Genomic DNA, 21,986 nt, shown 5'->3' with positions numbered 1-21,986 from the left:
ACGGACGGGACGGGACAGGACAGGACAGGACAAGCCCAAGAGTCAAGCCACAATAGCTGCCCAACAGCCACAACTCCACAATCAGCCTTAACCCCAGATTCCAGTTGCACCAGACACACCTCATTCTTTCCACCATCTCACTCACTTGTCTCCGTTCACTCATTAATTTTCTCATCTCACTCACTTAAAAGGACACTTCTCACTGCCTTCTTCACCATCTAATTAAACCATACTCAGCCACATCCCTTTTCAAGTTTTCAGGATGGACCCCACAGAAAACGACGTGGAAGTCTCTGATGACGACCTCATGGCTCAGATGGGCTTCTCATCCTTCGGCGCGGCATCACCACCTTCCAAGCGCCGTCGCTACAATCCAAATGCAGATGCCCTACTGCCGTCCAAGTCATCGGCAACCGGCGCAAACTCTACAGCTCTGGGAACCGGCTCAAACAAGGATGAGATCTCGCTGGATGACGACGATAACGAAGGAGATGCCGACCCAGAACAGAAAGTACCAGCGCAAGCGCGCCCGGCTAGCCTACCCCAGAGACCTGCTCCGGCGCAAGCCACACCTCGAGACCAGCACTCAGGCGCACACGGGGCCAGGGGTAATAAGTTCACAGGATACTATGACCGCCTGTCCAACGAGAATCCCTGGGAAAAGATTGAGAGGGCCCGGGGATTGGCGACAAGAGGGACGTGGATCACCCCAAAGGCTGGGAACGCTGCTACGACAGGTGGTGCTCCTGCCTGAAACATTGACACCAACGGACAACTGCCAATGCATATGGATTCCACGAACTGAACATTGTCAAGAGGCAAGCTTCGTTAGCATGGACTACCTCGGGAAGCGCCTGTCGCGATACTGCAGGGCCATGGCTCACATTTTGGCCAGACTCAGATTTTGATACCGAATATCGTGTCACGTGGGGAGTCATGTGACACAAACGACAGGGGTCACGACAACCTCCGAGTACCATTACAACGGGACTCCGACTCGCTACGCCAATATGCCTCATATCACATGCTTGTACTTACTCAGACTGGCTCGTCGATGGTCTGGAGGGGCGTGGGGAGCAGGTCAATCACATCTACGGGGGGGTTATCACATCAATTGGTCCCAGGGCTATGCCTTCAGTCAAAGAGGGGAAACGAGATATTGCTTGCTATGAGACTCCATACTCCAGTCGAGATATCCACAAAGAATGCCTTCTTACAGATCCTGGCTCCTCCCAAGATGGTCCCATCAGCTCTCCAGGCTCGCCGCGTTACCCAATGGAGCGATACCAACGTCGCTGCCTCCCCTGATTGGGGCAAGCGTCTGAAATACACTGCTTTGCGAGTCCGCTACTTTTCTCCATCATGTCATCTTCTCGCTCCAATGCTCTCCAACGTTACTCACTCAGTACACCCCCCTCGGCAAATGCCACGAGCAGAACGCTCTCGGCTGCTCCCGCGTCACCCATACCCAGAGAGGCTTCTAAGCATATCTTCCGTGCAGCAACCGGTTCCGACACATCATGTCTTGCTGCAACTCCGCTGACGCTATACCTGGCACCCCACTGAAGCTGGGGAGGAGGTGTACTTTTATCAACCGCCCCTAGATCGTTCAGTTCATCCAATCATAAGCCATAAGTCGTGAAAAAGCCGCCCATCCTCGCCCTCTCCGCGTGTTTTCCCCCACACCTGCCAGAAGCCACAAGGCTGGCGTTCCTGGCTAGGAAGTGCCCACACACCTGCCCTGTCGTTCTGCGTAAAAGCAGCAAGACACTGCGCGCCAGGCGGCTCAATTGCCGCGCTTAGTGCCCCTGATTTCAACGTCACCTCACGCTCCCCTTGCATGAACTACTCGTTCATGCAGGTCGTGATGAGGGTGGCATGACAAGCGTAAAATACTCGCTAAATACAAAAAACAATTAATCTGGAAATCCGAGAATCTGATATCGTGTGTTCCTGCATTTTGCAGTGAAACTATGTGCGCAAGTAGGAAATTTTGGTGAATCGCATGTGGCCGAAAGTTGCTCGCTAAGTAAAGTTTTTGGTCGTAAAAGTTCAAAATGCCGCTCCAAAGAAAGACCCAAAGAATCATCTAGTTCTCAGGGGAAGGAAATCGGGCGCGGGCCTTGCTGTATTCTTTGCCATGTTTGCGAGAAGCTTTGGTCTTCAGCGAGCTACGAAGATCGGTTAGTCTCATTTCACTACTCTTTGATTCTGTGGTTTGAGCCGCGCATGACAAAATGCCGTTGCGTTTGCCATACGGCGCAAAAGAAACCGCAAAGTGTTCGACTTACCCAACTTTCTTTTGTGTCCACTCAAGATCGCTGCGCACCTCATGGGCATCCCGCATACCCTCCTGGAAGCGCTCACGGGTCTTCGCAAGACGAGCCTGAGCCTTCTTCTGAAGCTCCATGAGCTCGCGGTGCTTGGCATTCATTTTACCAGATCTACCCACAAAATCGAGTCAGTATACATACTGGCCAAATGAAAGCTTGAAGGCTTGCCGCTAACAACAAGCTTGTGTAACTTTGCGAATATCGGCGAACAAAGATAGTCTGCTCGCGTTTGTGGGAATCGGATGGGAGATCCACTTACGTCTGAGCTTGCATGGCCATACTGCGGTCAAGGGGGATTGGGTCAAAAGAGTTGGCAAAGCGGTCTTGCATGTACTCCTGGAAGTCAACGCCGCTAGCAGAGCGAGTGCTTTCATATTCGGCGTACCCGCCAGAATATTGGTACCCGGACGAGGTAGCCGAGTATCCACCATTGCTGTAGGAGGGGATGCCCGAGGCGGAGCTAACCGAGTCATCACATTCCGGAGGCGAGACGGAATACTGGCTGTAGGTGGGGTATTGGGAGCCCTTGGAGGGAACGGGAAGTGGCATGGAGTAGCCCGCAGGAGTGTAATGAGAAGACATGGTGATTGTTTGAGAGAAGAAGAAGAAATGTTTATGCCAATTGAATATTTTGACAAGTGATCCAAGTGATTGTTCAAGGTTGGGTAGGCTAAGGACAAGTGAAGCTCAGTTGAGTTATGAGAGTCGTGTATCAAGACAACAAGTCAAGGAGACTGTGTATAAGTGCTGGGGAAGTTGGGACTTCAAGTCAGGAGCTGGTTGAAGAGTGATGAGAAAGGAAGAAGAAGAAGAAAGCTTCAACAGTATCAACTTTGGCCTTTTTATACTTTTTCAGAAACCTTGATCGGCCAAACCGGAAGAACTTCAGGATAACTCATCTTGACACCATTCGTCAACGAAGGACGAGTAACCCCGCCCATGAGGGCGTGTCATGGGATATGACAGGACGATGGCATGGTCCTGAGGGTGATGAGAGGCTAGACGAGACGATCACGACGAGATGCACAGGTGTGGGCCATCACGGACGGCAACGATATGACCAGGTAACAAAACTTCAAAACTAGGACTACTAGGAGGGTGACTAGGGAGGCTAGAAGCGGCAAAGAGCCTTGGAAGGGTAATGAAATGTTAGAGAACTATCCGAGATGTACTGCCGTTTGACATCCGAGCCAACGAAAGAGAAGAGTAACGGAACATGCTCAAGATAGGGCTTTTGGGGGAGGGTGAAGATAGAGAAAGACCAATCTTTGAATAAGGCGTAACCTAAAGGAAAGAGTGGCTTTAAGATACTTCAAGGGCACTGCTTTGACAAATGCAGTGACGTTGAAATTGTAAACGCCTCTGAGCTACGCCGTTGGCTGCGTGTAACAAGACCAGCCTAGGATGCGCATGCGCATGTGCATATGCCGAGAGTAAAGACTGTAATCTCAGATGTCAGATGTAACAATTAATAAGAGAGTAAAAAATGGAGACCGCCTTGGGCCCAAAACGATATTCACCGGGCAGGTTTAGGGGAGAGACTGGGGATATGTGCTTGATAGGGCAATGGATATGTGTCAAATATGGCGACGGGCACAACATGACGATACCATGTGCTAGCGGGCAATTAATAAAAAGAGAAAAAAAGCGTCTGTGTGCCAGAGCGGAGACCGAGAGAAGACCCGACTTGGAAGGGACCGACCCAGACCGTATGGTACAGCAGGAGAAGTGCAAGAGAAAGTAAGATGCTGGTAAGATGCCATGCATATCCGGGTCCATCAACGGACACAAGTGGCTGCACTAGCCCTTGGGTCCAAACGTTGAGAAGGGATAAGAACCATGTGTATAATTTGTCTTGGGGGCAAAAGTTTTCCCACCGATATTTGCTTGTCTGGAGCGATAACTAGAGACCGACAGTGTTAGTCGTCTGAGCGTCACGGGCTTGGTCGTTGAGAAGCGGAGGAGGCAAGTCGAGGCCAGGCTTGGATTGGGCTCCTGGTCCAGTGACGTGAGGGACATAGCCGATGTAAACTAGGCTGGCACGCTGCTTTTTGGTGATAGCTAGTTACGGACTGAAAGCAGGTAAATGGATCGCAGGTAAGAAAGGACCAAACGGACAGCGCAACGAACGACCTAATCAACGCTGACTGGTTGGAGAGTTGGCTAGATGGACCTAGGTAAGTAAAGTAGACACCAATGCCCACACCCTCACAAAGGCATATCTGTACCATACAGAGTACATCTCAATCGGCCGGGTTCCGGTACCGTTTGGAGTAGCGGGTAACATTGGTGGTGGGTGTCTGAAGAAAAAAGACATTGGTTGCCTCACCGTGTAAATGGATATTCGTGAGAGATCACCAGCCGCCTGCTAGAACCTTGGCATTCCATCTTCAGGTCCAGCTCAAGCGCTTGGGGCAAGTAAATAGCAAGACATCTGCGCGGAGGAGCGGATACTGGAGAATGCAGACTTCCTGAATGTATCCGCAGTGTAATTTTGGGATGCATTAGGACTGCATCTTGTTCCTTGCTGCAGGGGAGTAGGCAGGAGCCTGGAGCCTGGAGACGGAGGCGGAGAGAGTTGCAAACAAGCGCGCTGACGCTAAGCAAAGCCAAAAGACGAAGTTGATGGAAAAGCAGCCTTGGATTTTCATTTTCCCTCTAAAGCACCAAACACAATCTCGCCCACACCCCCCTCCAATTGCATCTTGTTCGCTGGCGGCGTTTTAACCAAAAAGCCCAGACATGTCTGTCTGTCGAGACTGAAGGAAGAGGTAATGATCCATATAGGCCTTGCAATGGTCTGACCGAGGATTGGCTCTCAGAACCGGTTAACAGGGTGTGAATTGAGAAGCGAACGCAAGGCGGCGGGTCGGGTAGAGGTGCATCAAGTCGGGCAATTTCTGGCATTGTTCTGTCCTGTAACTGTCTGTACCTTTACAGCAGAGCACAGGAGGTAAGGTAATGTAATGTAATGTAATGTAATGATGCGTTGTCAAAACGATTACCAGACGTTGCTGTGACGGTGGGTTTGATATGCAATTGTATGGAGTGAAAGACATGACAGACAAGACAAGGTCCGGTATTGAATTCCAGGGACCCGATCGAGGGGTCACCTCAATCGACAGGTGTCTCTGGCACCTTCTCTACAAAGATGGTGTGCCATTTGCAGGAGCTTTAGCTTTTCTGTCTGGCAGGTGCGTGCGTGTAATACGTAGGTAGTGGAAGAAGTTCTTAGGAATGGAAGGAGGAAGGATACATCCATGAGATGAGCTGGACGCATCAAGTTGGTGGGATGGTGGGGGGAGGAAAGTGCGTGCGTGCGTAACGTACCTTCCTGGTATCTTACATTGATGATGACTGACAGCCATTTCGTTTTGGTTGGATTTGCTTTTTCCTTTGCTTGATTCAATCTTGGATGTTCCACGTGCCATATCAGTTTTTCTATCACAATCACGCAGAGCCTCATTGACCATATCTGAGATATCTTTTCTCGAGAGAACTCAATTGAGCTCGTCATGAAGCATTTGACGTGCCATGTAACACCGAGAACCCATTGCCTTGATACAACTCCAAGGATCCACTATCACGACTTCAACACGACTTTCGAGATGCTTCATGTCCAGATTCTTGAGCTTTCGGCTTCACCACCCTCGATCTGTTCAACCTTTTGTCCAACGCCATTCCATTGGCGAAAAGAACCGGTCAAATCCTGTCCATAATTGATTGGATAATGCTTGGACAAATGTAGCATGATTGCATCCATTGCAATGGGTCTTTTCAGTACATACGGCATTTCTTCCTTCTTTCTCGCCCCTCCCCCGCTTGCTACTACCGACCAGTCACCACAAGGTACACCGCAAGATCCACCATCCACCATCTTTATCTAGTTGGTGAGCATTGGCGCAGTTAGCTCAGACTATCTGTGACAGGGTACATGCTTGGACATTTGTCCTAGATGGGCTCTTAGCTTGCGAGTTTTGTCTGACGAATCTTGAAGGGAATTCGCGAGGACGGATGATCTAAACGTTGCGTCTGAGCCGACATGGTTCACAAGACCATCGTAGGGACCGATATGGACGGATTACTCGCCGAAGTGAAATGTTCAATCCTGATCTTTGGCGTGTCCAGAGTCTTTGCAAGGCCAATATCGACTTAGAAAGATGCTCTCTTGAACTTCCACATACGTCCCATGCTAACCTAAGCCATGAGGGAACGACCAGCCACATGAGCACTCGATATTGGAAACATTCATCACTGATCATGCTAATACATCCTTTACTCGGCTTAAACCCCTACACTCTGCATATGCTGCAAAGCCGGACCGACGCTCGTTGTAGGAGGTCCCTGGCAAACCCGGACTGTCAACCGACGGCTACGAATGGGGACGTTGCCCCGGTTATGTGCAGATTCTGGGCTGCAGCTCTGCTGTATGGTGACAGTTCTGGAGTCTGCGACAACGGCGCCCCTTTGACGTCGCTATCATGAGCCACTGTGACACGTCTTCAACGGTTCCTGTCGCTACCCGTCACTCAGAGACTGAAGTCGTCACTTAACTCTCTCAAGAGCTGTCACGGTTCATGCACATCCGATACGGATAGTTGCTTCGTTCGAAATTTGTTGTAACTTTCTCTCTTGTCTCACTGTTACTGCGTCCCCGGACCTGGGATGTCCTTGAGCGACGTCCGATCAGCGTCGGCACCAAACGAGCACCATCCTGGCTCATCTATCTCGCGATCTTGTTAGTTGCGCATCACTTGCGATGATCGTGTCTTGGTACGTCTTGAAGGGCAAGTCCTACCACGAAATCTGAGGGCCTATCACCCAGGTGGCATGACTTGCGAGCCCTGCGTTGCGAGCTGTGCGTCAGATTAGTTCAAGCTGCTGTGCTTCAATCATTCAGTCTCCTGGAGATCATGGAGTCGACTGATCTGCCCGCCTCACATTGATCGATTTGAGGCCATGGAAGCGAGATGAACCGGTGGATGATGACTGGAACTGAATACTGACGCGAGATTCGTTGAGATTGGAAAGAGATGAAAGATGACTGACTTGTTTCTCCACAAGAAGCCAGGTGCCTTTGTTTTGCAGTGCATTGCATTTGCATTGCATGACAAGGCGGGTGTCGTCCTCCAACAGCGCATCCGCTTGCCCACTCACAAAGCCATCAGGACTTGACTCGGAACTTTGGTTCGTTCCGTGTCCTAAACTATTCGGTGAAAGACGAACAAGTTGTGTGAAGGGACAATCCTGACTGCAACATGACTATCCAAGCGTACATATCTCGGAATTCTACAAATAGTACGTACTTATCATCTACACGCCTCCCCTGCCATGATACCCTCCATCACGCACGGACAACTCAGCGCCGTTGCGTGCGGCAAGGCGTGGCCCAGGCACACGGAGGGGAAGATGCAACTTCGTGCAGGGGGGTTCGATGATGGGGCACCGTCTAATAGGACGACAAGCTTAAACAGAGATGCAAAGTAGATAGATTTTTTTTCTTTTCTGCAAAGATGGTGTGAATGGTGTGCGCTGGACTTGAGGCTTTGCCGACGGAACGATTGATATCCAATTAGCCAATCTATCTCGCAACTACAACAGCCATTTACACATACCAAGCTATTTACCCAATGCAGAAGGAGTTCTGTCAGGAAATATCTCAGAATATCTCACTTTTGATTCGCTAACATGACGTAGAGGGCCTTTCACTGGGTCAGCAGAAGTCGCCTCTGAGCTGAGCGACTCATCCCGCCGTCATGGACACTGTCGTGTAAGTCCGCCTTCAACGACCGGACATAACTAACCGAGAGACAAAAGCCTCCATGTCTATGCTAATTCCGCTAATCTGCCAAAAATGGAACGCTCAAACAAATCTGTACAACTGATTTAACCCCGGTTGAATGACATCCGATAGTCTGTTCAACACAGTGAGCCTCCGAGGTCGTGTAACATTCTGCAGCCCGACTGATGACTATCACCGGAATTCCCAGCTCAGATACCTCGTGGCACGGATGTATCATCCAAGCCGTTGAGCAGGAGGTGAGCAATACGAATGCTGTACGGCGTTCGTACAACAGACGTCAAAAGTGGCGCAACCAGTCAATTTCTTGCAAAGTATCATGAAAAGTATGTGAAAAGTAAAAAAAGGAGACGCATTTCGTCTCGTTATCTAGATACCTCTGTGGTCTCGTTCTGTCTACATAGCCCCTAAGATATCTCACCGTATCATGCTGTCGCGTTCCATTTTCCATTCCAAATGTTCCACCGTGGGTCAGGAATAGATATATATCATCCCGATGTAACACCGCATGGCACCTAAAAACAAGGTTCGCAGCCAGGTACCCAAACCGGAGAACCGTTTTGTTGATTTTTGGTAAGGGGGTTTCATGTTCTTCCTCCTCTTCCGCACGCCGTTCCCATCTCGCAAGCCTAGCTGAATAAAGTACAAACTAAGAACAAAGCCCTCGACGCCGAGAACATATGTAAAAACTCAATCTCCAGCAAACCCATTTTCATAAGACAAATGCTTTGACAAAGGAGAAGGAGTAAAAGAAACAAAAAAGACGGGGAAACGAGGGGAGAGTAGGGTATACACATCAACCCCCAATGCATGCACAATGTCAGACTAATGCATTGCATATATGCGATTGCTCAATGTCTCATATGCGCCGTGATCTGGTGACAATAGCAGCTTTTTATGCTCATAAAATGCCGCTCCCATCCTGAAATGTGCATCGTCTAGGAGAAGATCTTGAGGAAGCCCCAAATACCAAGACCACTGAGCACTGGAATAGTCAGGTTGTCATCCCAACCGAAAATGTCGACTACTTCGCTAGCAGAAGCGACAAAGCCGGACCACACGCTCATGACACCGAGAGCGAGGGCTCCAGAAATGGTTGTGTGCTCCTTGGAAACACCAACAGCCTCGCAGATGGTCTTGGGCAGCGAGAGAACGCCCTTGAAGAGAAAGTTCTCGTCACCGGGGAATGGACCAACTGTAGGGACGAGCCAGCCGTAGAAGAAGTACGATGTGCCAACGCCAACGAGGAAGGCCGCAGTCGAACCAGCAAGAGACTTGCCCCTGCGAAGACGGGGGGTATATCGGCCCCAAAGTCGACCGAAGGTGCTGGCAGCGGTGTCGCACCAGCTGAGCAGGAGAACGCTCATGATACCAACATCCTTGGGGAAGCCATAGAGAACGATCCAGGCACCGAGGAGGTAGAAGATCACACCATTCCAGCCGGAGTACTCGCTCTCGCGCATCAAAGCACCAAGGACCTTGACATAGAGGCGGTTGACGGACGCATATCGGTGCCGGAGCCAGTCAGTTGCGGCGATTGGGATGAGCGCTGACATGAGCCATGGTGTGACTGATGTAGTCTGAGTTCCTGTCACGTAGAGCCAGATAACGAAGAAACCAATCGACACGTGGAGGACCTTGCGGGGTACCTCGTGCTTGTGTACAAATGTTCTCCAGTGTCGGTGGATGGGGATAAGGCCCAAGGGACTGGGACTTCGACTAAAGTCACGCCAGGACCATCCCACCGGTGTTGAAGGCTGCGGCGGCGCAAGGTGGCCATTTGAAGTCGTGGACTTTCCGTTGCCGTTGCTGCTGAGCGCCCCATTAGACGTCGTCGTCGTCTGCTCTTCTGTAATAGCATCCTTGGACATCTTGCCCGCCTTAGCAGCGGTGCTCGTGCGTCTCGTCAAGCGCGTCACGGCCTGTGTATCGATCGGCGAGCGGCTGCGTGTTCGGGCGCGTCGAAACTCGGGGGGCTCGGGTAGATCCTCATCGGGCTCCTCCTCGAGGGGCTGCGGGGTGGGTGTCCGTCTCCGGGCAGCCGAGCGTGTAACGGGGCCCATGTAATCGGCAGCGTCACGCTCGGATGGGGTGGGACTCGGCGAGATGACGCGGGGCGTCTCCGGGATTTTGGATCGGAAGGACATGGTGAAGGAGAATGGTGGGAGGGCGGAACAGCGGACGGCGCCGACTACGATGCGACTGAGAGCGTTGAAGCCGGAGGGCCAGAAGGTATTGGGTATTGTAGAGTGGAGATGTTTATCACGGCGCGATGAGCGCACCGTCGTGATGGGTTCTGACGGAGATGAAATTGTGAAGGTGTTGGGGGTGTCGTAGTGAGAGGATCCGTTAGTGGGAATATTGTGTTGCTTTTTCCCCAGATCTAGAAGATGTTGCTCGTGGTCGTCGTGGTCGTGGCTATGTCGTAGATAGATGTGGCGTAGACCTTGGCCGTTATGTTCAAGACCAAGATTCTGCTGGTGGTGGTGATGGTGATGGTGATGGTGATGGTGTAGCTGCTGGTTCTGGTTCTGGCCGTAACCCTGACTCGGGCTCAGGCTCTGACTCGAATTCCGTTTCGGGGGACTCGGGCTACGTTTTGGCCGAGACTTGTGAGAGTGGTGAGAGTCGAGAGTGTTTATTGAATCCAGATTGATTAACAAGGGTGCAACGGAGGTTGGATCCCCCGCCGCATGATGGGTTCGGAGATATAAGGTATTGATGACCGTGGCCGTGACCGGGGCACGCACACATGTGGTACAGACTACCTACAGTACAGTACAGGTCTTAGAAGTACAGGCTTGTGAGAGACTGGGCCGAGTGATGGATTCGCCAATTGGGGGGGTTAACTCGACGGGCGTGACTAGGCCGCTGAGACAAGGAGAGAACAGAAGAAAATAGAGAGTCGCGTGACACTGGAAATGAGAAAAAGAGGATACTTGCTAAGACCTAAACGAGGCTTTTCTTCAGGATCGTTCGTTCGTTGTGTCGCTGGTTCTTGATCAAGTTTGGCGTGTGTTGGCTTTGGCTGCAACGGTTGGAGATTTTTCGTCTGGGGCCAGAGCCGGAACTCTCCAGATACGTACCGATCTGTGGCGTTGATCTCAGTTCAGTTCAGTTCAGTCCAGTTCAGTTCAACCCACACAACCTGGAAGACACCGCCTTTTTCCATAACTAGATGTCTTTACTCTAGCATGTGATGATCTGCAAGAGGGTCTGTTGAAACAAAACACCTCGGTCTTGGAGATGTTATCAAGTAAATTTTGCTAAAATATTCGTATTACAGCAGAGTCTGATGGCTTGTGAAGGACCATATAAAATTAAAAAAACAAGATTATATGTCAATCCTGGCACTCACAAGTCTCCGGCTCTTCCGCAACTGGCCTGACTGCTTCTTGTGCGATATCTGCCTACGACTACCAACAAAATGGCATGTCAGCTGCCACATTTGAGCCAAATTGAATCTTTCATCAGGGACCGTCAAGTCCCACGTCATTCATATGGACGACAAGACATCATATCCGAGTGAGCACGTGCCATGACAGGACAGAATGCTACTTTAGCCACATGTCGCATGCGACTGCGCCACAGGCGGCACGTGGTGATAAGATAAAAATTTCAAGAAATGTTTCGCGCAAAAGATGCCAAAGAAGGCCCCTCTATGCGCTTTGGATCTGTAAAGACAGACCGTAATAATAATTCTTATAAAATTACAAGACTCGGTCTCGTTTTAAAATGGCTTCAGAAAAGGTGAAGAAGAGAAGCCCAAGAGCTTGGGATGCCCTTAATCCCCCTCTTGCAGAATGGATTCGCGATGCTGTCGCAACCATGGGCTTCAGCCAAATGACGCCCGTCCAAGCTGCAACACTACCGCATTTCCTCGGAAACAAAGATGTTGTGGTTGAGGTATGATACTGCTGCTGTTGAGTATGCGATTGGCCTTCTAACTTGTTTGTAGGCTGTCACTGGCAGCGGAAAGACCCTGGCCTTTCTCATCCCTCTTGTACAAAAACTTTTGCGACTTAGCGAACCCACGAAGAAGCACCATGTTGCTGCGATAATCGTCTCTCCTACTCGCGAATTGGCTGCTCAGATTCACACTGTTCTCGTCAACTTGTTACAGTTCCACGAAGCCTCGGCTGAAATACTCCCACACCTCAAAGGCGACGAAAAACGACCTTCTACCACTGTACCCGCCATCGTCCCCCAGCTGCTCGTCGGAGGCACCACAACTACCGCGCAAGATCTGAGTTTCTTCCTTCGATATAGCCCAAATGTTCTTATCTCATCACCCGGCCGACTTGTCGAACTCTTATCTTCACCTCACGTCCACTGCCCTCAATCATCTTTTGAGGTTCTCGTTCTCGATGAGGCCGACCGACTTCTTGATCTTGGCTTTAAGCCTGATCTGCAGAAAATTCTATCACATCTTCCAAAACAAAGAAGAACGGGTCTTTTCAGCGCCAGTGTCAGTGAGGCCGTCGGAGAGATTATCCGAGTTGGTTTACGAAATCCCGTCAAGATCGAGGTCAAGGTCAAGATGAAGGATGGTGGGATTCTTGAAGACAGGAAAACACCTGCCAGTCTCCAGATGGCATATATGGTCAAGCCTGCAAGCCAAAAACTTCCTGCTCTGGCAGAGCTTCTTCGACAACTACCTATTAAACCCCAACGGAGCATTGTTTTCTTGTCAACATGCGCTGCCGTCGATTACTTCCAGCACGTTCTGCCTGCGATCCTACCAGACGGCTTTGCACTGGTACCTCTACATGGAAAGCATCCAGCCAAAGTACGGGAGAAGAACTTTAATCGCTTTTTGAACTCCGTTGCCCCTACAATACTACTTACAACCGATCTGGCAGCTCGTGGATTAGATATTCCTCAAGTTGACTTGGTGGTTCAGATCGATGCTCCTTCAGATCCCAAGGCGTTTATTCACCGCAGTGGCAGAGCTGGCCGTGCAGGCCGGAAAGGTTTGGCGGTGGTCATGTTGCATCCTGGACGAGAGGAGGACTACGTGCAATTTTTGGAGATTCGCAAGACGCCGATTTCAAAGCTTGAAAAGCCAACTGTTTTCACATCAGAGGAGGATGCTGTGGCTGCTACAAAGAAGATGAGAGATCTGGTGTTGACAGATAGAGCACTTTTCGACAAGGCTCAGAAAGGATTCGTGAGTTGGGCTCGAAGCTACGGCGCTCATCAAGCAACGTCCATCTTCCGCGCAGCCGATCTCGACTGGGCTGATCTCGGTAATGCATGGGGACTGCTTCGCATGCCCAGGATGCCTGAGCTCAAGAGCTGGAAGGGCGACAAGATGTGTGGTCTCGAAATCGACTGGGACAATTACGCATACAAGGAGAAGACACGCGAGCAAGCACGAAAAGCAGCTCTCGAAGAGGAAAAGTCTGGCGAGAAGAAGGACAAGAGCGACGAGACAAAGCGAAAGCGAAAGAACAACGAGGCATGGAGCGCTAAGCTCGAAAAGGAGGATGAGAGAGTAGAGCGCAGGGAGAAGCGACGTAAGCGCCGTGAGGCTGAGGCTACATCCAAGATGACGGATGAAGAGAAGGTTAAGCAGATGGAGCTTAACGAACTCATCGCCGAAGTCAGGAGACAGAACCGCGAAAAGGCTGCTGCCGAAGCTGCAGCGGCTAAGAAGGACCAGGAGGATGAGTTTGCGGGCTTCGATGACTAAGGCACTTTAGTTAGTGAGACGAGATAGGAATATACCCCGTTGTTTGGTTAACTTGAGACATGTTTTGGGTTTGGTGTACCTGAGGGTAAGGCAGAATGGGAGTGATTTGTGTGAGGACGACGTGGACATTGCGTGGCTTGGCTGTGAGAGCAAGGGACTATACGCGTATAGGATTTGGGGGATGAATACGAAAATTCAAGGGATCCGATGAACGCGTATTGCAATTCTTTTGTAGATGGCTCTTGTATGTTTCCTACGGGGCTCTCTGGCAACAAAGGACAAACCTGAATGAGATTTAGATGTTCTCTTTTGTAAGAGAGGCCAAGGCCATTCTTGTACGTCTCTTTTGGGGACAATATATGATGTCTTCGTTCCTGGTGTTGTGATGGTGTCAGCGGCATTCCGGCATATGCTGCCTTGGCATCACCACCAAAAAGGCAAGATACCGATTGGAGGAGCGGAAATATGAGGTTAAAACATTTCTAAAGCGGTTTAAGTCTATTCAAATCGCCAGTTACCTACGCAATAGTCCACGTAACGTGGCCTCCTTGTAACCCTTCTAGTGTATTACTGTAAGGCTGATAGAGGGAACGAGCTTCTATTTTGAGATGGACAGAGCGCAGCGCTTGGTACCGAAAGCGAATGTTTAATTAATTATCGCCAGTTTTGGAGTTTAAACCACTAAAGATGACATTCAGTGCTCTTGATAAATTGGTCATGTCTGGTTCTCTAGATGGATCATGCTTAGCTAGACCTTACTCACTACTTGGGCTTTCTGTCCACTTGCATGACTAAAGTCATTGATGGTTTCGGAATCATTCCAACGTCAACACTCCGCTTTGTCAACAACACGTCCATTGATGATCACCACTGAAGCCACAACAAAATCAAACGCTCCTCCACTGAAGTAATACGACGAGGAATACGATTGGAGTCCCGGAAACTAAAGCTGCCAGCCAATCAGGACGCACGCTCCAATTAGAGCAAAAACATACCAGGACTAGCCAGGACAGAACGCCATACCATGACTTGTGCCTGCTGATCGAGAGCAATTCTTTCGCCCCCTGATCACTCTCACTCCCCGTGCTTCCTCTCTTCTTCCGATGCCTCCGAGAACCTCCGGTTCCGGGTCCGGGTCCGGGTCCGGGTCCGGCGCCGCTACTGCCAAGCTCCGCCGGGCACATCGCAAGTCCCGGAACGGCTGTTGGGAGTGCAAGAGACGACATATCAAGTGCGATGAGAATCGTCCTGCCTGTAGTAACTGCGTCGTCAGTGAGAGGACATGTTCATTTCCTGCTCAGCCCACTCCAGCCGCTGCACCAACTCCGCCAGAGCAGCCTGTGTCTTCTTTCAACGAGCCTCTGAGTACCAGCCAGGTTGAGAGTCCTGCCGAGAGCATCTCGAGCACTGCAGCCTCTTACAGGCCTTCTTCAATACCGCCTCCGTCATATCTTGCACCAAACTCTAACAACTCTGGCTTCTCGTCGAATGTTGATGAAGGCCCGCATTCGACTTCGCTGCCATCTTTCACAGAATCCTTCGCTGCTGCAGACTTGTCTGAGTCGCCTTTATCAACGTCACTATCAGACGCTCTTCCTACGCCATCCTTTACTAACAAGCACCTCATACTATTACATCACTTCCGCAAATCTCTACTATTCGATGTTGACAACGTCGACATCATCATAGACCTCGCCCTCGACTGGTCATCAGAAGCGCCGTACGCTCTGGACCAGCTACTTGCTATATCAGCAGATCACCTTGCCATGACTCTTGTCGAGAGTTCAGCTGAAAGCGCAGCTTCTTGGAGACGTATCGCCACCGAGTTGCAGACTCGAGCTCTTACACACTTTAACAGAGACAGCCAAGACCCTGCCAGTTACGAGTCTCGCTTCGTTCCTCGTTTCCTCCTCTCGTCTTTGCTGAGCTTACATATGCTTTACGACACACTCACACAGTATCGAGCCACATTTCACGTCTTTATAGAGCGGTTCTGTGACTCTGTATGCCTTCATCGCGGCGTAAAATCGAGTTCATCGCCAGGCTACCAAACTCTTATCAGGTCTCCTCTAGCGCCATTCTTTCTAGGGGTAAAAAACGCAGCAGAGCTCGGTGATAAGGGCGATGAGTGTGCCCCTCTCATAACTCTCATCGAAAACTCTGATCTGAGTCCATCAGCTGTAGAAGCCAGCAGTACAGCCGCTCGTACATTACAGTGGGCTTTCAATGTTCACAGGAATCTGCCCAGGAGTATAAACGTACAAGCTGCCTCGGCATTTCCAGTTGTGTTGGACGATAACTACGTAGAGCTAGTTCGGAAGCATCGCCCCGAAGCATTGCTCGTCTTGGCTTATTATGGTGTTCTGCTCCACCGATGTCGACATGTCTGGTTGTTTGGCGATTCAGGCGCGTTTCTGATACGTTTGATTACGGATCATCTTGGAAGCTACTGGAAGGATGCTTTGCGATGGCCCCTTGAGGAGTTGGAAAGGGATCAAGGATGACAAGGTTGGCAGAGGACATGACTTTAATCCTGTACCGATGACGTTCAGAACGAAGGCATCGAGATGCTTTCACAGGAGAAATGCTGTATGCAAGCCCGTGAAACACAGCATTCGAACAAAAAGCAACAAAGATGCCGCCCATCTTAGGTCACAGCCCTTTGTACCACCGCCCAGAGAGTCCCATCAGCCAGACGTCAACATCTGAACATTCAAGGACGTGATTCTTCACGAAATCCTTCGACAGTGCTGTCAAATACCGACCAAGGCTAAGCTGGCCTAGGTAGCTTAAGCCTGGGCTAGAATATCATAAACTTAGAGGGGTGCTTTTGGTGGCAGGAAAAGATACCATTTTAAGGAACCATGACCTTGGTCTTTCAATACAAGTTAAATCACTTCACAAACACTTACTTCCATCTGTGATACCTACATCAAACGCCAGTGAACATCTCATTCCATTCCACGGACAAGAGCACACACTCAACTGATGAATGCCATCTCATCTTCTCTGTACGATTATCCATAGTGTAAGCTATAACGATATCTACATGAGCCCAGCCTGTTTCCCCTTCCTGCGAACACAATACATACAATACTCTGAATCTTTTGCATGTCAATTCTGTTTGATTTATTCATAAAAAGGCGGAATGGTAATAGCTCGAGCGTTAACGTCGTCAAATCAAAAGTCAAACAACCGACAGCAGCGAAAACTTCAACCAGGGCTCCTTGATCTTTCTCACACTCTCTGTTTGTTTGTTTTTCTTTCGAAGTTCCTCCCTTGAGACTTCCAAGGGTAGGGCGGATCCAGACTGGGCTTTCTTTTTTCTCTTTTGCGCCGTCGGGCAAGGCGGATGGCCACTCTTCTATGGAAGGAATATGGTATCATAACAGGAAGGAAATTGGGCGTGGGCGAGATGTCAAGACATGCATGAGATGGAGAGGTGGGCCGCTGGGTTGCAGCTTGAGTGCAAACTCTCAGAGACCGTAGAATTCCCAACCATCACCAGCCGCATCCGTCGTTCCCGCTTCATCGGCGGCATGGGGCGCAAATTCAGTCCGAAGTTCTTCGTTGAGTCATAGCTCCTCATCTTCCAGCTCAGAGGGCTTGAGAAGACCGCCAACCTTCTGTCGTCGTTCCATATCAGCTGTCTTGGCGTCCTGCTCCTGTTGCTCCTTTTCGACAACGAAGAGCTCAGCGTTATCGCCAGCAAATTCCTTGAGGGAAACAAGGAAATCACGGAGGTTGAGTCGGAATTTGTCGTACTGCGTGTTAAGCGTGAACAGGCCTTCGACGAAGCTTGTGATTTGGTTCCTATCTCAAGATTAGCTTAGTGACATGAAAGGAAGAGCTGATACGTACGCTTGCAGGTTGCGGAAGGCGTTTTGTAAGAGGTTAGCTACGAAGTTGGCAACAAACTCTCGGTTGTCGGTTCCAGCTTGAGCCTGATCAGGGCTGTAGATAGGACCCTGGATCTTAGGCTGAGATCCATCGGCGGGGTTGATATAGTAAAAGAGCTTCATCAACAACATGGATTGTGTCTTGAAACCGGCCTTGTGATCGTTATCGGTCACAACGAAGAACACGTCCTGGAGGATGGTGATAAAGAATCGCTGGAAGAAAGCGTTGGCGGTCTGCACATCAGTCTTCTCAGCAATGTTGTTGATCAGCTCCAGAGCCATGTTAAGACCAGCTGCCTCGACATCTCGGTTGTCGTGCTTGAAAGCCCATGAGCATGAGTCGATAACAAACTTGAACTGGTTGTTGTCGAGCTTGAGTAGGGCGGGGAAGCAGTGCAAGTTGATGGCTCGGAGGAGGTTGAAGAACTCGACTCGGTGTTCCGGGAACTCAGAAAAGTCCTTGTTGATCATCTCCAGAGTGCACTCAAAAACATTCTGCATGATAGTAGGAACCTGGTCCTCCATCAAAGCCTGTTACTCGTTAGTATAAAATTCTGCAAATATGATCAAGGAAATACTGACCGAAAGCTTGGTGATAATAGTAGAGCAAGCCTTGAGCACCTCGGCATCTCGGGCGCCAGGGACGTTGCGATTGTAGTCGACAAGAACAGATTCTAGCAGGGGAGGAACCATCTGGGCACGGACAGCCTGAAGATCCTCTGCCTTGTCAACATACACCTCAATGAGCTTGAGGATCTCCTTCTTGATGGTTCGAAGACCCCGGACCTTGGGCATCTTGGTAGCGAGTTCGCCATCGCGAGCCACAGCCTCAGAGATCAGTGTACTCGTGGCGTTGTACATCTGAAGCATGTCATGGTAGATGCGGCCAATCTGGGGATAGAAATAGGATCCAACAGATGAGCAAGCAGATACATTCGTCTTCATGATGTTTCCAATGACCTTGATAGTCTCGGCATCTTGAAGGATAGTTGGGTTTACTGTTGCCTGCTTGATGATCTCGTCCCAGGCTGCGTTGGGAATGGCCATCAGGTCGGCAAGGAGTCTCTCCTGCTGGTGCTTGTTGCCCTGAGCGGCAACCATGTAACCGCAGGCTTCGTAGAAGGTGTGTACTTGTTGAGGTGTCAAGTCGCATGTGATCTTGCCCATGTTTCGAACAATCTCCTCAATGAAAGGCTCCTGCTCGCTGGGTTGCAGGGCGACAAAATGACGCCGACACTGGCGGGCGATCTTAATGAACGTATCGCAAGCCATGTCCTGGACACCTAAACCAATGTTGATTAGCATTTTCACAGTCAGCTCAAGCTGTTTTCACATACCCTCATGCGACTCGTGCATAAACTCGAACAGCTTATTGACAACTGTCTTGAGGAACTTCCAATGAGCCTTGAGGAAGCGGGGGTACTGTCCAACAATGTACATAATGTTACTGGCGACGACCGCCTTGTTGTCCTTGCCTCGCTTCATCTCAGTAAGACCGAGGAGGTCCTTAATGACAGTAACAAGGAACCTCTTCTCGGTCTCCTCGTTCATCGCTAAAGAAATCGAGCCGATGGCCCAGCAAAGAACGTTGCAGTTGTGCCAGGACCACTCGCTTCCGTCGACTTGTCGAGCGAGCTTCTCGGTCATAATGTTTTCTGTGTCGACCACGTCCAAATGTGTCAGGTAGACCAGGCACTCTCGAATCGTCTTGTAAAGTTGTACTGTGTCACTCTCCTTGACGAACTCTCGGACAATTTCACCCTCATCGTTCTCAACAATCAAGACTTCCTCAGGACGGACCATCTTCTCGATCATAACGACTCGAAGGTTCGAGAGGACCTCGTTGTATTTGTGCTTTCGAAGAGGGTAGTTGTTGAGCATCGTAGGGTTCGGGGCGCCGCTTCCAGACATTCCTGCGCCAACTGCCATGAGAGGGTTGAGGTCGGTCATGGGAAGCTGTTGCATTTCCTCGTAAAGCTCCTGGACGAGCTTGAGCCAATAGTCGAGGCAAATCTTGAAAATTTCTCGATCATCGATCTGTGATATCCTAATAAGATAGTAGTGACCATGAATGAGGAAATCGCGGTTGGGGAGTTTCTCGATAAGCTATGACAGTTATGTTAGATTCGTCCGAATATCAAACACAGCATAAAACCTACATTCAAGTGCATTCCGAAGAAGTTGCAAAGGAAGAGAGCCAGGTTTTGTATGAACTCCTGATCCCTAGAGTTGCTGCTTGGATATGTGCTCTTGAGATCAAGAGAGACGGGAATGATGTTAGCAATGGTAGTCAAGGTCTCGGTGAACATCTTAACAAGCTGCTCGTCGTAAGAGTTGGGCTGGCCGGGGCCGCCAGTCTGAAGGCCACCAATCTCAGTAAGGCACTGCATAGTGACGTTACGGAACTCGGGTGTCGAGAGGAAACGGGTTCGCAGGGTCTCGATAAGCGGTGTCTCGAAGATGTATCCCAAGGGGATCCAGTTGCAGAATCGCAGAAGGGTCTCGAGGGTCGCCTTGATCAGACTAGGCTGTGTGGCCGTGTTGAGGACCTCCTGGCAGAGGTTGAAGATTTGCGAGAACTCGGCGCACATGGTCTGCTTGAGGTTGCGTGTCTTGGTCGATGTCATCTGCTCGGCTGAGTAGTCGAAAACTTCCTCCGAGAGCAAGCGAAGAATGATCATGTTATTCTCGCAGATGGATAGATTGGAGTGGCAGGACGAGATGATTTCGTTGATGAAGGTAGGCCAGTTGTGAGGCCACTCCTGCTTGAGGACGGAAACGAGGACGAGGTTTAGCTTGTTGAGCAAGGTCTTTTGCTGGCGCAGCGACTCTTCGGTGCTCGAGCACTGGATAATGAACTGAACGATGAAGTTGCGGATTCCTACGAGTTACAGATCGTCAGAGTTGGTTGCTAAGCTGTTATCGCGGTGAGAACGGACCTTGGCACTGCTCCCGAGGGAGGACCTTCCATCTTGTCAAGATCACATTGTCCAGAACCTGCAGACCCAAGTCTGTCAAAATTTGTTAGTCAAGTGGATTCACAAGTCAAGCATTCGCATAGATCGAAGGTAGGAGAGCCGGCTTGAACGCAGCACAGCATAGGAAGTGGCGCAAAGCCGAGGCTACACACATTTGGTTTGAGGGTACTGCGCATCCGAGAGGATCTTGTCGACCATGAGCCACGCATCGGGGTCTTCTTTGAACTGCAGCTCAAGTCAGTAAAAAAGCTCTGCACGAGCCGAGAGCTTGATCTCTGTACGAACCTGGTTGAGAGCAGCTTGGGCGGCTTTTTGCTACACAGTTAACGAGGTCGAGTTAGCTATCGTTCCTTACTCATGTCGACGCGCGGGGTCCACGGTTGGTAAAAACCGACGCCCAGAAAGACTACCTACCTGCTCACCGCGCCCCTCGTAGAAGGAGCGGACGAGGACGTCCAGCTCTTCAATGGAGGCGGCCATTTCGTGTGGTTATTTCGGGTTCAAGAGAGGATCGTTACGAGGTAAGAGAAAGAGGTTGGCGGTCGGAGGTGGTGGTTGTGGTGGGCGAACGAGACGAGGCGACGGGAGGCGGGGGGAGAGAGAAGATCCAAGCAAATACCAGCCCCAGGCAGATATAGATCAAAGAAGCAGTGGCGCAGCTAGCTCTCTATAATAAGAGAAGAGAGAGGGCCAGAGAGAGAGGAATGGGATATGGCGATGTGAATGTTTGTCGGGGTTCGCGTGGGAAAAATGAAAAAGAGGAGAAATGCAAAGTTCGGCTTTGGTAAAAGCAAACTAAGGCAAGGCAAAGTGGACGACGTCGGTGAGGTGAGGTGAGGTGTGAAGAGATGGTCTGGACGGCTTGAAGTGGACGAGAGTGGAGTTGAAGGGGAGCAAAAGCACTGTGAATACAGTACCTTCAGTGGAGTACCGAGCACAGAAATGCCCCGCAGCGCAAGCCTGCCTGCGTCACTACCTACCTTACGCTATAACTAAGGTCCTTAAGGTAAGTTCCAGTAACCACCAGCAACCAGGTCAAGCTCTGAGCTCTCTCCATCTTAACGGATTGGATCCCTATTATATCCGTCGGGTCTGAGGTGTCTCACACTGAGGGAGGTTTTGTCAGCAGCGGGGCTTGAAAATGGGAAGGAAGCCTGATGGGGGGTTGCCTGTCATGTCATGTCACTATCACATCAATGTATCTCTACTTTGATCCGTGACGGCGGTTGATGCTGTCACTGCGCATTTCTCATACCAAAAGGCCACTCAGCGAACGGATTG

At 50.3% G+C, this 21,986-nt stretch overlaps 6 protein-coding genes across 6 annotated transcripts; 3 read left to right on the top strand and 3 right to left on the bottom strand.

The window, feature by feature from the left end:
• Positions 1-262: 262 nt before the first annotated feature.
• FSUBG_732 (uncharacterized protein) lies at positions 263-754 on the top strand (the record flags this gene model as incomplete). The annotated part of the gene is made up of 1 exon (XM_036685613.1): positions 263-754. One exon carries the CDS (start codon positions 263-265, stop codon positions 752-754), a length of 492 nt encoding a protein of 163 aa, XP_036543748.1.
• Positions 755-2,089: 1,335 nt separating this feature from the next.
• On the bottom strand, positions 2,090-2,915 carry FSUBG_731 (uncharacterized protein; the record flags this gene model as incomplete). Its single annotated transcript, XM_036685602.1, has 3 exons — positions 2,090-2,171; positions 2,292-2,444; positions 2,593-2,915. 3 exons carry the CDS (start codon positions 2,913-2,915, stop codon positions 2,090-2,092), a joined length of 558 nt encoding a protein of 185 aa, XP_036543747.1.
• A 6,156-nt stretch (positions 2,916-9,071) lies between these two features.
• On the bottom strand, positions 9,072-10,280 carry FSUBG_730 (phosphatidate cytidylyltransferase; the record flags this gene model as incomplete). Its single annotated transcript, XM_036685591.1, has 1 exon — positions 9,072-10,280. One exon carries the CDS (start codon positions 10,278-10,280, stop codon positions 9,072-9,074), a length of 1,209 nt encoding a protein of 402 aa, XP_036543746.1.
• A 1,588-nt stretch (positions 10,281-11,868) lies between these two features.
• Positions 11,869-13,828, top strand: FSUBG_729 (ATP-dependent rRNA helicase SPB4; the record flags this gene model as incomplete). Its single annotated transcript, XM_036685579.1, has 2 exons — positions 11,869-12,039; positions 12,092-13,828. 2 exons carry the CDS (start codon positions 11,869-11,871, stop codon positions 13,826-13,828), a joined length of 1,908 nt encoding a protein of 635 aa, XP_036543745.1.
• Positions 13,829-14,931: 1,103 nt separating this feature from the next.
• FSUBG_728 (sterol uptake control 2) lies at positions 14,932-16,332 on the top strand (the record flags this gene model as incomplete). The annotated part of the gene is made up of 1 exon (XM_036685568.1): positions 14,932-16,332. One exon carries the CDS (start codon positions 14,932-14,934, stop codon positions 16,330-16,332), a length of 1,401 nt encoding a protein of 466 aa, XP_036543744.1.
• Positions 16,333-17,403: 1,071 nt separating this feature from the next.
• FSUBG_727 (nuclear export factor CRM1) lies at positions 17,404-21,185 on the bottom strand (the record flags this gene model as incomplete). The annotated part of the gene is made up of 9 exons (XM_036685557.1): positions 17,404-17,641; positions 17,690-18,258; positions 18,310-19,010; positions 19,065-19,833; positions 19,887-20,608; positions 20,667-20,738; positions 20,858-20,930; positions 20,991-21,020; positions 21,120-21,185. The coding sequence occupies 9 exons, from the start codon at positions 21,183-21,185 to the stop codon at positions 17,404-17,406; spliced, it is 3,240 nt and encodes a 1,079-aa protein (XP_036543743.1).
• Positions 21,186-21,986: the final 801 nt, after the last annotated feature.

Source organism: Fusarium subglutinans (assembly GCF_013396075.1).
Source record: "Fusarium subglutinans strain NRRL 66333 chromosome Unknown NRRL66333_c0000003, whole genome shotgun sequence".
Taxonomy (NCBI): domain Eukaryota; kingdom Fungi; phylum Ascomycota; class Sordariomycetes; order Hypocreales; family Nectriaceae; genus Fusarium; species Fusarium subglutinans.
This window is presented reverse-complemented; position numbering and strand designations above follow the sequence as displayed.